The sequence below is a fragment of the Venustampulla echinocandica genome (assembly GCF_003357145.1).
Source record: "Venustampulla echinocandica strain BP 5553 chromosome Unknown scaffold_8, whole genome shotgun sequence".
In the NCBI taxonomy this organism is placed as follows: domain Eukaryota; kingdom Fungi; phylum Ascomycota; class Leotiomycetes; order Helotiales; family Pleuroascaceae; genus Venustampulla; species Venustampulla echinocandica.
In genome coordinates, this window is record NW_022474213.1 from 1,056,542 (window position 1) to 1,073,481 (window position 16,940).

Consider the following 16,940-nt stretch of genomic DNA (forward strand, 5'->3'; position numbering starts at 1 on the left):
CGTTCAAAGCACAGTACATACAGTTGCAGACAGTACATACAGTTGCAGACAGTACATACAGTTACAGACAGTACCTACAGTTGCAGACAGTACCTACAGCACATACAGTTACAGACAGTACATACAGTACATACAGTACATACAGTACATATAGTACATACAGTACATACAGTACATACAAAACATACAGGACATACAAAACATACAGGACATACAAAACATACAGGACCCCTACAGAGGTATATTTGCAGCCTGCGAGCCAAGGCGCTACTTTCGGGCTAATGGGATTATCCCGTCGCCATCCGGGGTTGGGCCACGCTAGCAAGGGATGTGCGTTGTAAGCACGGTCATTGGCTGTTTCTCAGGGATCCTACGTTACGTTACCTGCGCACACGTGGTTGGCACGCGTGGCCAGCATTAACGTTCGTCGCGGTTGTTGTGCGACATTGTGTACTCGTACCCAGCGGAACGCGCGCCCAACACTTGTTATGCGCCTCGATGTATGCAAGGCAATATTGATACATGTACTGTACGCTCCCGTGTCTCGGGTTGCAGACCCTTCCTTCTAGGTACCGGTAGAGATCAATATCTACAGCCTCGCCAGCCGACATCTCCTGTCCTGCGCATATCTCTCGAGCACCACCACGGGCGAAATATTCATATCTAACGCTCAATGATAGATACGCGGTGACTTATTACATCGCCATGGCCTGGAAGCCCCTTGAACTTTCGCCCTCTGCCAGTGCTTACCTACCGCCATTCCTCCTCTCGGCGGCCTTCGATCAGGGCGCCCGCTCGTACACAATTCATCTGACCGACTTAACGCACATCTGGAGCGAATCACTGTCCCGCAGTGATATTGTCCGCAGAAGCCAGGAGGAGGGCACGAGCATAGACCCGAGCGATGACGACCAATTACACATACTTTTGGAGAAGATTAAGCTCGGGCTCGAACGAGGCAATGACACAACGTCTGCCCTGACGATCAATCTCGACGATGATCGGCCGGTTATTACCCTCAATCTCACAGTCCAGTTGCCTGGCGGCCTTGCACCGCTCGAATGGCCCGTTCAACTTTCGCCAGCCCCTCAGTCACTGCTCACAGGTCAGTTGACCCTACCTCTATTGGGGGCACAACAGGCTAGGATGCAGGAGCTGGCGAGCATAGCGGATTTGCTGAAGGAGAAGGATCACGCTATACAGAAGTTGCTCGACAAGTTGGAATCACAGGGGACCGATCTTGCCCAGGTGTTTCCTCAGGCGGCTGGGAAGCACGGCCGCAAGCTGGATCGAAGGGGTGCAGAGGAAAGAGTGAAAGGCCTTAAACCATTTAGTTTACAGGCATGGAGACAAGCCTTAGACACCAATAAATCACATGATCCAGGACAACTGATATCACATGTGTTCGCAGCTGACGGTGCTGATGCATTGAGAATTGAGGCCGGCGAGGATCAAGGTAGTTCAGCGGAGGGGTGGTGGGACAATATCAAGGGAATAACAGTAAATCTTGAGAGTGGGAAGGTTACAACGAACTTTTCAAGGCCAAAGCCACGTAAAGTCACGCCACCTCCTAAGCAAAAGCTACCAGCACCTTCAAGGGCGGAACAATCGTTGAAGAGGGCTCCCAAGGACCAAGACGGCAATGCCTCGCAAGAAGTCGGCGACTTTCAAGTCCAATCCACGCCTCCGCATCTCAGATCCAAAGAAAAATCTCCCTTCCCAAAACCTACCATCAACGAATCCACGGATTCCGAAAACGATGATCTGGACGCCCCTTCACAACGCTCCAAAATTCCCGATAGCGTTCCGGCATCACAACCACCGCCTCGGCCAGCACCTCCAACTCCTTCATCTAGGAAACCCAAAAGATTAGGGGCGGTTGGGGGAAAGAAATCGGCCCCAAAACCAGCTGTGGATGAAGATATTACCACCGAAGATGACTCTTCCCTGCCTCAAAAGACCCCTTCGAGGTTCGATACAACTGGCGACAAGAAAGCTAAATCTAAACCGTTACCTAGAGTTGAGGAAGGTACCAACACAGAAGATGAAGCCTCCCCGCCTCGACACCTTTCTAAGAAATCCGCAGCAAACAAAGGGAGGAAAGCCCCCCCTAAGTCTTCACAGGCACCTGCTGTTGATCATGATGCAAGCACGGAAGACGACATTTCCTCCCCTCGGAATTCCAGTCCCGACCACCAGACCCCCTCCGCAGAGATTTCACCTAAACCCGCGAAAGGCGTACTTGGGAAAATAGGTGGGAAGAAGCGCCCTCCTCACCAAGTCGGCTCATCACCCCCTCTATCTTCAGGAGAAAAGCCGACACCCACGCCAGTGACGCCAACAAAGCCGAAGAGAGGCAAGCTAGGTCAGATAGGCGGGAAGAAGAAATCAAAGGTGGAGGAAGATATCTCAATAGGTGCTGCTGTTACAGAAGCGGATGAATCTACACATGAAAAAACACCGCGCAAGGCCAAACTAGGCGTTATTGGAAAACTGAGGGAGCCTAAAGCATCCACGCCTATACAGCACGATGCTTCTGACGAGGAAGTAGCGGTAAGAGGGAGAAGGCAAGTCAAAGAAGAACGGCCAACAACGCCAGAGCCGCGGGAGACGAGTATAGAGAGAGCAGATAAAAAGAGAGCGCAGCTTAAGAGGGAACTAGAGGAGAAGGCCAAGGCACCACCTGCGAGGAAGAAGAGGAAATTTTGAATATCAGGCTACGCATGTAATGTGATAAAGTGGGATAGGAGGGTTTTGATATATCGTTGTTATATACCCAATTCCTGTCTCTATATAGGTAGTTCGACGTCGGAATCTCGATATCACATTTCCCGTCTTTAGACTTGAAGTGTCGTTGCTCTGGCCTGAGCTACGGGTGAGTTGGGTCAGAAACCCCCCTCTCTCCCCCTTCCACAAACCCCAACCTAAATCCTGTACAAATATGCCGGGATCAAAGTTTCCCTTCGTTGAGCCAGAGTCACTCGTGCATGTCACTGAACCGGAGGTAAGGGTTATATCTTTTGGTCCCGCCTATCGACTCGAGATCCTCCATACCAGCCTCGTTAGACTTTCACGAACCATCGACCCTTCAACTCGAAATATCTGGGAACCAGCATACACGCGGTTATACGTTGAGAACGCGCCTAGGTGCATCTCTTTACATCCTCATGGACTTGGGTCCTCCTGGTCCGGCGACCAAGCCAACTTCGCCTAGGCTGGCGTTCCCGCAGTCTTGTATGCTGTAGCCCTACGACTAAGCTTTCACTCTAGATAGAAAATTCCTTCGCTATGGAGAAGGCCTTCATTATCCTGAGGGACTTCCTCCAGCAGGATTTGGCTCTCTCGCTTGAATCTGTTGCCCGGTCTATCGTAGACCCTTGCCAGAAGAGGTTCAGCCCTTTGGCGACGCGTCCGCTAACCAGATGCAAGGCTGCAAATCATGGCTCAATCCGTCAAAAGCTAACGAGGGCGCGTAGCAATGCAGCAAAAACACCCAAACATCCTTATCGTGTCGCGCCCGACCAAATTCCCAATCGATTGATTGGGTTTTGGGTATACGGAGCACAGTTCCCTGCAAAGCCGGCACTTAATCGCCGCACGCGAGCAAATCAATTTGGGGCCATCGCTGCCTGACCCAACATCAACCATCAACACCATTCCCACTCCCACGCCAGACGAGAACTCGTCAAAGCTGTCTTGAAATGCCAGGCGCTTCCTTGATAGAATCGAGGTCGCCTCGTCGAATACCTCCAAAACGCTCCTTCGCAGATTTCCACGAACTTGACCATTCCTCACGGCCGGGCACGACGAAGCGAGTCCGGATTGAGACCGAGGAAGCAGAGGAGGAGGCCGAAGTATGTCTATCCCCTTATACCAGTCAACGACTAATGGAGAAGATCGTGCAGACTGTACAGCTACAGCCAAAGCCTCTCCCTCTAAAGCGTCCATACGCATCGTTCCTCGAAGTCTCTCTCGACCCGCTCTCGTCGAGTCCATCTCCGAAAACATACCGTCCTGAGTCTGTCGATAGTTTTGTTACCCAGTGGGTCGAGTCTGCTTCAGGATCCTACCGAGAAAGGCACTGCCGGTCGGACACTCTTCTTGATCACTCAGACGGCGACCCTATTCCTAGGAGGCTTACAAAATCGGCGCCGAATATGGACTACAGACGGGATGCTGATGGATTCGCTCTGCCACCGACACCTGTTTCGACCAGGTTACAGTCTCACCGAGCAGATGCAGAGGACGACTCACAGGCGTCCTGGTACGGCCCATTAGTCGCGCCATCGGATATTAGTGGTGCTTCTACTAGTTCAAGTCGAAAGAGCCTTGTTGAAGACCCCTCTTACCGGGACATGAACTTGACCGCAAACCATATCTATATACGCCCTTCCTACGAGCAACTCCCTGAACACATTACCAGCCTCGTTGATCAAGTACGCAGGAATCGTGATTCGCCAGGTCCATCGCTTAAACAAGTTTTGCAAGACACGCGTTTAGCAGAACTTGAAATGGGAACCGCGGAAAGCAAAGTAGAGAGGTATTTCCTATAACGTTTTCCCTGATCCCGAACCAACGGATATTTTACAAAGTAGCGATAGATTGCCAATGGCCAAGCATGCTGTTCCGGATTTCGGATCTAAGCTCAAAGTTAGTACGCCTGTGCCTGATTTACTCTATGGATATAGCCGTACTGGAGCATTTCACCAGCAACAAGCCCAATTTCCCTCTATGGGGAATGAGATGGTAGCTAGTAGCAACGGCCTCGTATATCCATTCTTCGTTATAGAGTTCAATGCTGACGGGCCTTCCGGGAGTGGGAGCCTGTGGGTAGCTACGAATCAATGTCTCGGGGGCTCTGCATCCTGCATTAATATCGCTGAACGCCTTAACCGCCAGCTAAGGCAATACAAGAACAAAACTGTCCAACCTATTGAGAGTACTGCATTTAGTATCGCTATGAACGGCACTGAGGCGCGATTATACGTATCCTGGAAGCATGATGAGCTCAAATACTACACGCGGAAGGTCGATAGTTTTTTGCTTCAGAAGCCTAAAGATTATATAGAGTTCCGCAAGTACGTCCGGAACATTATTGACTGGGGCAAGGACAAGCGCCTGAACGAGATTCGGGACTCATTAAACAGCCTCCTCGAGGAGAGTAGGAGGACAGCCTCCCAGCTGGCCAGGTCCCGTCCGGCACCTTCGTCAGATGATTCCGCAAGAAGCAATAGTCACAAACGCAAATCCTCATCGTCTCGCGGACGCAACAGCAAAACCAAAACTATACAAGAATACCCCAACGGCGGAGCAAATACTCTGTCTTCCGCCTGTTTCCAAGAAAACGATCAGGATGACTCCTCTGTGCAAATCCCCGCTGCGAATAATGTATATGCTCCGCCTTCTACTGGTTTCCAGGATTTGAATCAGGTATAGTCACTTCATGCAAATTTCCATTGATCCTGTCGAAGAGCCCGGGGAGATAGATCACAACTCTAAGTCTCAAAAGACTAGCAGGAAACGTTAGAGTAAAGTTCTTTGCCTGCCGTCCATGGTGGGAGAAATTCTGTTGGTGACCGTCTAGTTTCACGACTTACCGGAAAGTTGGGGAGCGCAGTTCATCTCAACCCAAGATACCAGAATATTCGGTTTCATTACTGCAGTCTCACTTCAGCTCCAATGTTCAAAGTTTTACGCTCAATCAATACAGACCATGGAGTGCACGAACGTAGTATTTCTCAAACCCGGGAGCTTCCCAACGAAGTGCCTTCTCGGGTCTAATTTTTACCCGACGTAAAATAGCCGCACGCCCCCTTTTCGCCCTTTGCGATATGTAACAAAGCAAGTCTCTTATCCAACTACCATATCTATATCAACGATAATTTTGGGATACCTAAATGCGTATAACTTTGAAAACAAAAGCCCTCATATACTGTTCCAATTCTAAAGAGCATAGCAAAGCAAATAACCACCCTTTAGTTTTGCCAAAACCCTGTATCTCGCAACTGCCCGCGTGTATCTATACTCTTGCTGTCTGATGAATGCCTTGCTCTTTTATCTGACAATCATTGCTGTGTTGACCCCATCTATGCTTATGCATGCGTATGTAAAATCTTTATTTAGTAGTAGCTCCGTCTAAGCCACATCACTCATACCCTGGTGTTTGTGTAGATGCATACCTAGAGGTAAAATGTCTGGTGGGCCGAGTCCCATATTACCTGTAAGTAAAATGCATAATACCGGGCTCGAGTACGGCCCATCCTATTCTTTTATATTTTTAACTCTAGCCCAAAAATATGCAAAACCCACCGGATATCTAGAATATCTATCAAAATAACGCCCGCTAAATTTGAAGCATATCTGCGTTATGCAAGGCAGCAAATAACCCTCATTTCGTCGTATCCATTTCAGACCTTTCCTTTCCCCCTTTTTTCCTCCACAGGTCCATTTAAATACCCCCCCCCCCAAAAGCGTAATCACCAAACGCCTATCCCAATTACCTCAAACTCCCCTCCCTCTCGCTTTTCTTAGTGGTCTCAAAAACCAACCCTTTCCTACCATACAACCTCCTACTCCTCTCCTCCCCACCGCCATCTAGCCACCTAGCAAGATTCTTACACTGGCTCACATCGAACTTCTCCAGCACCGTGCACCCCTCGACGACGGCTTCGACGCCTACGCCCGTGACGCGCACGCATCCTCGGACTGAAAGTTCGCGTAATTCAAGGAGATGCAGGCCGATGCTGCGGAGGGAGGAGTCGGAGACGGCGCTACCGCAGAAGGATAACTTGAGGGAAGAGAGATGTGGGCAGCCGAGGGAGAGGACCTCTGTTGCAGTGTCGGAGAGAGCGCAGCAGAAGGACTGGTTGGGTTGTTAGCCATTACACTTTTCGTTTATAACGAGGGAAAAGGGGGAGAAAAGGAGACATACCAGATCCAGCTCCCTCAGCCCTTTCGCAGCATTCGTAAGATATACAATGGCGTTATCCGTCAAGTACGTGCAGTCCGCCAGAACGAGTCTCCGTAGATTGGAGAACTTATAGATACTCCAATGCTGGAAACCCCCATCGGTGATCGTCGTACAACGCGTGAGATCGATGGACTGGAGTCTAGTATGCGCATGTACAGCCAAGTGTGCCATAGAGCGATCGGTAACATGTTTGCAATAACTCAGCGTCAAGCGCTTAAGTTTTGGACAACCAACCACTGTCCCCACAGGTGGTATGATTTGAGCCGGTTGCGGCTGCCCGAACTTTTGACGTGCGCTTGCTGATTGAGGTGTATTGGGCTCGGTGACGACCCATCCTACGATTCGAGCCAGGAGATTATCGCTTACCTTGCGGCAATTGGAGAGATCGATTTCCTCGAGCTGTTTGGCCGCGTTGGCCATTTCCAGCACGGCGTTGGCGGAGATATCCCATACGCTTTTCATTTTCCATGATTGCGAACCAGGGGCGCATTGAGCGGATAGGTGGTTGAATCCCTCGTCAGTGATGTGGAAACAGTTGCTTATGTCTACAGTACGGGCACGTTTTCCGACGAAGGGGCAGATGAAGTTGATGAGTGCATGATTTGTGACCTTGCGATTGTAGAGGGAGAGATCCAAGTGTTGGCAGATATTGGGCGACGTGGTAAGGAGTTTTGACCAGTGGAGGGATACAGTGCGTAGCCGCATTAGCTGGTAGATATCTAGATATGGAAAGATGGAAACCAATATCCCATCTGGCAACACTCCTCTGTTGTACTGGCTTGGCCGCCGCTGGACAATCTTTGGTCTCTTGGGGCGAATATCAGAATCCGGCGGAGTCAAAGCAGGCGTCGGAGTTTGAGCTCTTGATCTCGTTCTTGTTCTTGGCCCGGTATTAGAAGTAGATTCCTCGGTAGGCTGTGTCTCAGGGGTGGGCGGGGCCCAGGAGCCTCTCCTTGACCTGGCCCTCATGTTATCCATATCTACACTAAGGAAAGGATCTGGGTCCAAAGGCTCTAAAACGTCCTTGTCCTCAGCGCGACTTGGCTTATGTGGACTGGCTGGTTTCGAAGGCGTGAACGTGACATGAGGCAACGAGCCCCGGCGAGGAGGTTGTGCTCCCTCCGCAACCTGCAGCTTATTGGTGATCGACGCGTCGGTGTCAAGCATCATTATATCCTCTGCCTCTGGTTTGGGAATCCGCAGTTTTGCAGTCACCTCAACCTGCTGTCGAATGTCAGGAGGGCACCGCCTCCAAAGCTCGTCGAGAGTATCCCCATCGATCATTAGGCACTCAACAGTAGTGATTGACCGCACCGTGGCCGTTCTCCGGGGCGCCAGAGCTAAACTTGCAACCTCCCCAAAATATTGGCCCTGCTTCAGCCGCGGCCGTATGTAGGAGCCCGACAACGCCTGGTTCACATCCTGCCCATTCGCAGCATCATGGATCACTTCGGCCTCTCCACGCACAATAAAATATATCTCATTTCCAGGGGATCCTTGGCGAATTATATCCGTAAACGGGGGATACGTCTTGGGCTCGGCGCTCAGCCCCAGGAAGTGCAGGATCTCAGGCGGTAGTGTTGAAAATAACGGGAGTTCTTTAAGGGTCCTCCTAACGTTGACAAACCCACTCCCAAGGGCACTGCCAGCCGCGGGATCTTCAATCCCCTGAGGGCTGGGTGACTTGCGTTTCTTCTTGTTTATCACAGCTCCGTTTTCAATGGCCCCTGCTTCCCCGGTCGAGACTTCGCCTGGAGCCGCTTCACGTGCAGTCTTGCCGCCTCTTGAAGGCAAGATGGTCGAGACAAGCTTTGGTCCGTATCCGCCTTCTTTCCTCTTCTTGTTTAGGATAGTCAACCTCTCTTGGGCCTCTTCCATTATTGCCTGTTCCATCTCCCGGAAATGGGGGAGCTCCGCCCTCAGGTCCTCCTTCTTCAACACCACCAGGAGACATTTTGTTCTTGCGATTATGGTTGCCGTTCGAGGCACATCCATAAGAATGCCTATCTCCCCAAAGAAAGCCCCCGGCTTCAACTCGGCGTAGGTTGCCTCCCCATCTCTGGACGTGACTGCCACCGCCCCCCTTACCAGCCAATACATCGCCTTCGCCTCGTCTCCTTCCGTCAGGATAACATCGTGCGGTGCATGTACCTGGGGTCGCAAGTGCTTTCCGATGGCCGCGAGGAAGGAATCCGGCGCCGAGACAAACAGGGGAAATGATCGTATTCGGTCAACGAGATCAAGCGGCATATCAGGAATGGTCGACGCGGTCAGAGGAGACGGTCTGACGGGGCGGGCAGGGTTCGTCTCGACATTGAAGGAGCGGATCAGGGACAGCGAGTCCGGAATCGGGGCTCCATTGACTCTGAACGGGGAGTTGGGCCCTCCCCGACTTCGTCTCATCGTGAAGGAGCAGTGTATATGTATTCCCCCCCCAAACAGCTAACCAACCAGTTCCTGGTTATCTTTCATCCGCGGCCTATCGGCCGTCGTGCCGTGGGGCCGGCCAGAGATATAGCCAGATCTGCGAGAAGATGTTGTAGACTCGTAGGGGTTCTAACGCCTCTGCTCGTCTCGTCGCAGCTCGCGAGCAATCGAGGCGGGGAATCGGGTGGGAAAATGCAGAGGTGGTTGTGTTATTGATGTGCAAGCAGCACGGGTGTATCGAGGTGTAGTTGAAGAAGTTTCAGGAAAGTTTTCTTTGTTTTGAAGAGCTATCCTCTCCAGCACGCTGGGGGGGTCGTGCGACGTATCTGGGGGGTGGGTGGGATATCGTCAGCGGTGATCTTTTTCTTCAGCTAAAAGAAAAAGGGATCTCCAAACTGTGCGTCAGCATCAGCATGGGGTGGCACAGCATGCTCATGGTCAAACTCACAATTCCCAAGAACGGATGAAAATTGGGGAGGGATATTATTGTTGGGCTGTGCTGTGCTGTGGTAGAGTCGAGGAGTGGCCGAGCTGTATAGTATAGTATAGAGTACCGTGCAGTGCAGTGCCGTATCCTACGTAACCCAACCCAACCCAGTCTCCGGAGTGCAAGTGCAAGTGCAACTGCTCCAAAGACCAAAGAACCGCGGAGGCACGGGGCGCTGGCTGGTGCCCGCTAGAAGGATAGATAGCGCACGTCGTAGTCGTAGTCGTAGTCGTAGTCGTAGTCGTAGTTGGTGCTGCTGCTGCTGCTTTACCTTCGTCGCGACCCACGACGAGACTGGCGCGGCGGAGCTGGATTGGCAGCTGGAGGTTCGTGGGGAATGCGCTATGACGACGGGGCCGCGATTGACGAGCGGAATAATATTTTGCTTTTTCATGGCATCGTGGGGAATTACGTAGTAGTCGCCGCGAACGAGGAGCAAACACCGTGTGACTAGGAATAGGGAAATGGGAGATGGGAAATGGGAATGAGAGCGTGAGGGCGAGTGCGAGTGCGAGCGGGAGTGTGGAAGTGTGGGAATGCGAGGAATGCTGGGAATTATGCTAGGAATGCTAGGAATGCTAGGCATGTTATTACTTATTTTGCTAGTAGAATGGCTTATGGGTTAGTGGGTTAGTGGGGAGGGAAGAGAAGAACAAGCCTCCAGCGCTACGTAAGGTAAGGAGAGGGAGGAGAGGGAGGAGAGGAGAGGCATACATACATACATACATACATACATATAGTCTACAGCTTAAGTACAAGTAATAAGTGCAAGTCCCTCTACAGTACAACCCTAATACAAAGCCCCCTACTACTTTCCTACTTTACTACTTTACTTTACTCCGCTACTACTGCCTATACTACAGTACTTCGTAACTCTACGAGCTCTCGATAACCACGCATCTTCATCTTTCTTCTGCCTCTGGGCCTGCAACCAACGGACGGGCCAGCTGGCGGTCCCCTGGGCCACGCAGCGTCGCATTGGCGCTTCTTCCATTCTGCTTCCATGCCGCTTCTAGAATTCTGGAAGGGCGAGAAGACGAGAAGAACACTTGGCTCTTCAGCCCCGGTCATCGGTATCGTTCCAGTAGAAGAGCGCTGTGCTGTCTCCTGTCTCCTGTCTCCTGTCATGCAACTGCAACTGCAACTGCAACTGCACCTGTATCCCATCCCATCCCATCCCATCCCATCCTTATCCCCCAGCCCCGTGGGACAGATGACAGAGGGGAGGGGGGGGATCACGGATCACGGAACATCCCCCAGCTGAGCCAGCTGAGTTGAAACACCACCATGGCAAAACAATGCATGACATGGCATGAATATCGCGTTCTAAATTTGCAGAACATACTGTGGGGTGCATTTGGCATTCAATTTTATGAGCATCGTCTCGTATAGATTATAGAGCATAGAGCACAACAGGCATTCCCGGAGACCCTTCCAAATGCGATGGAAGCTTGGAAGTACAAAGGCGCCCGGTTCGCAACCCCTATCACTCAGCGAGCTTTCCCTCGCGGTCGGGGACTTCTATGGTGGACGGCGCTATTTTGGCTATATTTTGGAAAGTCTCGAAATTCAACTACGGCCTCCCGCTTGGTGATGCGTCTGCGGGCTATATTTCCTTACGGCATTACCCCAAATGGTGCCAGATCCTCCGTGCTGCACTGCACCCAATGCTGCACTATGAACAATGTATAGGCCACGCCATCCCTCATATAATCTTATTGAAGTTCAAGAACAGCTCAAGAACAGAACACACGAATTCCTTGCGAAGTTAGGAACAAAACAGGTAACGGGGATTTCTCTAGACCGCCCATCAAATATATCTATAGCTGTGAACTGATTGATTTTCCCATTTACTTCTACACGCCCTTCTCAAAGCCTTTTCCCCCGGCCCTAACATCAAACTCGACTGCCTCATTCAGCCCACAAGACTCAAACAAATCCCTAACACCAACCTCATTCCCCTTCGTATTCCCATGCTCCATCAAGTCCCTGTACGCCTTCCCAACCGCCTCATACACCGCGCCCAGCGCAAGCGTCGGCGTGATAACCATGCTAAACCCCAGCTCCCTCGCCTCCTGCACACTAAACAGCGGACTCACGCCCCCAGGAACACAATTATACAAAACCGGCACACTTAGCTTTCTCATGTTTGCGCAGAAATTCTTGGCTTCCTCGGCGCTGCGGACACCTTCGAGGAATACAACATCAGCGCCAGCGGTTATGGCACCTTCGAGACGCGAGAAGGCTTCGTCGCAGCCCAGGGATGCGAGGGCGTCGGTGCGTGCTATGATTATGATGTCCCGGGAGAGTTGAGCGCGGGCTTGGGCTGCGGCGCGGATGCGGGAGTGGAATGTAGAGGGGGAGACGAGCTCTTTGTTAGAGAGATGGCCGCAACGTTTAGTGGTTACTTGATCTTCGATGTGGAGCGCTGCGACGCCAGCCGTGATGCTGGTGAAAACGAGTCAACTTTGGCGACTTGATGATTTTGGAGCGAACTAGGGATAACGATGGCAAAGGGAATTTCGATGATTTCCAAAAGAGATTTTGGTAAGCGGTATGATTGAGAGGCAAGACAAAAAGCAGTTCGTACTGCTCAGCTGTTGTACGGCCTACCATGAGAGGCCCTATTATCGATCTCATTAGCAAGTGAACCCCATACGCAAGTAGAGGGGGCGAAAACACTCACCTCCATATCCAGTATCCGCATCCGCAATCACAGGGACAGTAGGATCAATACCCGCAATCATCGCCGCATTATCCCGCATATCATTCATAGTTGCCACACCCAAATCGGCGATGCCAAGCCGTGACATTGTGGTGCCCGCGCCCGTCTGAACCGGTCAACATTCCCATTCCCAATAACTTCTCATTGTGGGCAAGTCCGGAACGTGGTAAAGGCCACACGTACCATATATAGAACTTTAAAGCCTGCTTTTAGAGCTAGGCGTGCAGTGAACCCATCATAAACACCCGGGCATACAACGATCTCTCCGTCGGCAAGCATAGCTCTCAACTTTGATGCCGTCGATGGCGGGGTTGCTAAATAAGCCATAATAAGAGTGTATAATAAGTGATACCGAATAAAGGCGCAACAATGGTATATAGAAACAGTGAAACGACTAAAAGGACTGGATCGTTATGGACGAAACTCGAAACTATGACATCACGGATGCCAATCTTTTGTCTCTGCCCACCTTCGACGGCGGGGTAGCTTGGTGCGGGCCGAGCCGGGGTTGGATCCCAACTAACTGGTAAACCCAAAGGAGCGAGACTTGATGATGCCTTGAACTAAAACTGTCTGGTGTACCCAAAAGTAGAGTAATACCTAGCATGTGATGCCCATCCTAAACTTTGAGGAGCGCTCTACTATTGTTCGCCAGAACGAACACTTGCTCGCACTGCAGCAGAACGTCGGGATAAATATGGAAGTCCTACACGATAGATGACAGTGTATTGAATGATATAAATTGCTACTCTTCCCGAAGTATGCATAAACCCAACCCCTTTGCGCCCTGCTAAATCCAGTTGTGATCATTATCATAAGCTCGTTCTCTTTCATGAGCTCGCCTTCATCGTGCCACATGTACTACAAGTCCACCACTTATCTTCCATAGCCGTGGTACACCTCGTACAAGTCCAGGTTGCCGGCTTCGACCCTGCTAGTTTCACGGTTTTAACCTTCTTCCGCTCATCCTCCGCTATTCTCTTCGTGATTTCTGGGGGCCGCTCCGTTGTACATGCATCGCAACAGAGAAAGTTCAGTGGGTTGTGCAGGGTACAGACGTCGCATGTCCACCCAGTAAGCAACGAAGCAAGCTCGGGAGGGTCTAGAGCCGAAATCAAAACTGGAGGAGGGGCAGAAGGAACAGAAGAATTCCCTTGGGGTATCTTCTTCGACTTTTTTGCCTCGGGTTCGGCGACTAAACGACTGACATGCTTCAGTGGTTGTCTTGCAGGAGTCGGCCTTTGTTTAGGGGGGAGAGAAGACGGCCCCGCCTTTACAGCATTTGATGGGCCAACGCTACCACCGCCATTCCCTGTCGGATTTCCTGGAGTGGAGGGTATGTACGAATTTCCATACTCCTTCTCCTGGTCCTCCTGAACGAGCTCCCAAACGGCCTGTGCAACCGCTCGATCGTTCGCCTCATCCTCTTCAGCCTTGGTCTTGAACCCATTTTGCGTGGCTTCATCGGCTAGATCCTTGATCTCGTTGTCATTCTTATTCCCAGAACCGCAGCCCTTCAACACAGTATTCCGCCGCTCAATAGCATTGACGATAACCTCTCGAATATCGGTACCGACTCTGACTGGTCGGCCACCTAGTCTCTGACCAGAACCCTTGGATAGGACAGCCCTCTTTTCTGCAGCTGCACGAGCAAGACGCCTCGCTTCGTGCATTGGCAGCCGTCTGCCTCCAAGCGCATGCCCTTCTGACAAGAAGCCCTCCCCTGTGTAGCCTTTGGAGAGCAAAGCCTCGTACTCTTTTCTCAGCTGGTCCCATAGAGCGTGAAATTCGGCATGGTGGGGGCCATGGACATTGTGTGAGAGTTCGTGAAGCATGGTGTCGACAACTTGTTCGAGGGGGAGGAACTGGTTAACATCCCCAGGGTATCGTAATCGTAGACATATTTTTTGGCCTCTGTTTTCATTGATTCCTAAAAGTATTAGACTGATGCATGTTACTTAAAAGATAGAGCTCCAGCTTACCTAGTAGATTTTGTTGGTCGGGGTAGAACTCGGCCAACACGCCTACTTTCCAGTTCCGCGCTCTCATAATAGGTTTAACAAGAGACGCAATCTTTTTGAGAGCATGAAGAGCCTCGTTCTCCCGAGATAACCTCTTCAAATGAGAGTATTCGAAGACCAGCGCATCGTGTTCGGGCATCTTCAAGACCTATTGCCAAAGGCGGGTTCACGATAATGAAGCTGTCAGAACCTTTTCTTCTCCCGCGAGAGGAACTGATCTTGTTTGAAGACAGAGAATATTAAAGAGTGACATGGCCATGCCGCGGCCAAACAAAATAAAAGCTGTCGCTGAGGGGTAGTACAGGCCCAGACATTTCTATCTCCCCAAGGCTGCACCCGCTACGCGTACGGATCGGGGATTCTTTAATTGTCAGATTCCAGACATGGTCACGTGTCAATTGACTGTGCTATACGAAGTACCTCCGTACCCCTCCCATATATATCCTCCGACAACAACGCAAATCCACACTGGTTGACCATATCAAGACTCTTGTCACTGAGATCGCTTCCAGCAGCTATAAATCGCCCGTTTGTGTCTCCAATATGTACGTATTGCCCGACTTTTAATAACCGTCCTAACAACTATTTGTTCTAGCCTAAATGGTCGAGATGGACGATGCTCCTTGAGCTAGCCAGGCGGATACTCAACGTCCCAGCTAATCCTGCCAACGGATTCCACTAGTTAATAAAACTAGGACCGAGTGGTCCAAAGCACTCCGAATTGTTTGTTAGTGGAAGCTCGACCTAGCGCACAACGACAGCGGATTGTAATCTTAATAAGATTATTCCCCTTCAACTACTTTTGGGGACCCAAAGCTCAACGCCACGTTAATTCGTCGACGATTCTCGCTTCGCCGAATGGCCTGGGCTCCGAGGCCAGAGAAAGAGTGCTGTAGGTAGTAAGTGTCTCGCTATTTTGGCGTTTGCTGGGGCGGATATTTTGTCAGCGCGCTGGGTGGAGATGCAATGGCCTGATGTTGTAGCGGACGTCTCCATACGGTAAAAGATCATGTTCTCTATTCGACTATCGTGGCCGGATGGGCCTATGGCAGTACTAAAGAGTCACCAAACTAATTTAAGATCGACCTTGGAGATATGATGACCACGCAAGCAAGCGCTTCCAGATAAAAGGATATGTTTCAGACGCAAGTAAACTACTTTCTTATTGCATGACCTTAAGTTGCAACATGCACGGATTGCATGCTCTTCTTTGCGGCTGATTCTTTCACCCCCAAGTCTCTTGCAACATTGCTAGTCAATATGGATTCAGCCAATACTTGAAGTCCTCGGTCCTCTGGTCAAAGCAGGGGATTTCGAAAAGTTTGCAATAGTAATAGGGAAATGACAGACTAGGCTTGCTGCATTATGGATGGGGCTGCTATTAGTGGAATGACGAGTGTCATCTTCCCAGTACTATGCATTCCTTCATTAACCTCAAGTCTGAAATGCTATCCAGAAACGATAACACAGAGATCTCTCGTTCAGACGAGTGCTAATTACTTTATTGTGCGGACCCCGAGGGGAATTCTCGACACCCAATTTTGTCCTTGGAAGCCGTTCGGAGCCAAGAGATTGTGTGATGCTGAGATTGAGGTCTGACAACGCGCAAGATGTACGGGACACCACTTGGAATACATTAGTTGGTCTTGGTATCTCGGCGGTGGAATAGCGTTCAAAGACTCAAGCTTTATTATTGATGGGGAGCATGAAGATACAAATATATCTATGACTAGAAGTGGTTCGTAAGGTCTACAGCATAATGGATTTCCGAGGGACGAAAACATATCAAAGAATGCGATGCTTAGCACACTAGTTTATAAAAAAAAAAATTTTTTTTTGGAAACTCCTCCCTCGTGTCCAGATAGGCTAGTGGGCGAAGTGGAGGCAAGGGATAAGAGGGAAGAGGGAAATGAAGTTGGGGGCTTGAACGGAATGATATAATAGGATGGGCGAGATCAATGTAACTTCTGGGCTTATACACACATCCTGATACTTCGTGCACGAAAGCAAGGCGACCTATTGAAGTAAGCCAACAGCAGCACTGGCATATTATGGGAGTCGCAGGAGTACGTAGTACCGCTCCATGTAGTATAACCTTCCACAGCCAACCCTCTTGTACCACACTCAAGTCACTTGATTTGAAGTCGCGCAGGAACTAGACTGAGATTATCAGCGGTCCATGAGAAGGCAGCCTCGTCCTCAGTACTGCGTCGGCGGGGGTCGAACACGCTGACAGCGAGCGAGGCACAGTTCATATCGGAGGAGGGGATACGCCGCCCAAACCATTTGATTGGGATGATGAAGGTACAG

At 50.6% G+C, this 16,940-nt stretch overlaps 5 protein-coding genes across 5 annotated transcripts; 2 read left to right on the forward strand and 3 right to left on the reverse strand.

The window, feature by feature from the left end:
* Positions 1 to 705: 705 nt before the first annotated feature.
* BP5553_08710 (uncharacterized protein) lies at positions 706 to 2,709 on the forward strand (the record flags this gene model as incomplete). Its single annotated transcript, XM_032017333.1, has 1 exon — positions 706 to 2,709. One exon carries the CDS (start codon positions 706 to 708, stop codon positions 2,707 to 2,709), a length of 2,004 nt encoding a protein of 667 aa, XP_031866764.1.
* A 992-nt stretch (positions 2,710 to 3,701) lies between these two features.
* BP5553_08711 (uncharacterized protein) lies at positions 3,702 to 5,436 on the forward strand (the record flags this gene model as incomplete). The annotated part of the gene is made up of 2 exons (XM_032017334.1): positions 3,702 to 4,540; positions 4,596 to 5,436. The coding sequence occupies 2 exons, from the start codon at positions 3,702 to 3,704 to the stop codon at positions 5,434 to 5,436; spliced, it is 1,680 nt and encodes a 559-aa protein (XP_031866765.1).
* Positions 5,437 to 6,496: 1,060 nt separating this feature from the next.
* BP5553_08712 (RNI-like protein) lies at positions 6,497 to 9,373 on the reverse strand (the record flags this gene model as incomplete). Its single annotated transcript, XM_032017335.1, has 2 exons — positions 6,497 to 6,862; positions 6,932 to 9,373. 2 exons carry the CDS (start codon positions 9,371 to 9,373, stop codon positions 6,497 to 6,499), a joined length of 2,808 nt encoding a protein of 935 aa, XP_031866766.1.
* A 2,367-nt stretch (positions 9,374 to 11,740) lies between these two features.
* Positions 11,741 to 12,697, reverse strand: BP5553_08713 (Phosphoenolpyruvate; the record flags this gene model as incomplete). The annotated part of the gene is made up of 3 exons (XM_032017336.1): positions 11,741 to 12,332; positions 12,475 to 12,508; positions 12,571 to 12,697. 3 exons carry the CDS (start codon positions 12,695 to 12,697, stop codon positions 11,741 to 11,743), a joined length of 753 nt encoding a protein of 250 aa, XP_031866767.1.
* Positions 12,698 to 13,439: 742 nt separating this feature from the next.
* Positions 13,440 to 14,769, reverse strand: BP5553_08714 (putative WSS1 Protein involved in sister chromatid separation and segregation; the record flags this gene model as incomplete). The annotated part of the gene is made up of 2 exons (XM_032017337.1): positions 13,440 to 14,539; positions 14,592 to 14,769. 2 exons carry the CDS (start codon positions 14,767 to 14,769, stop codon positions 13,440 to 13,442), a joined length of 1,278 nt encoding a protein of 425 aa, XP_031866768.1.
* Positions 14,770 to 16,940: the final 2,171 nt, after the last annotated feature.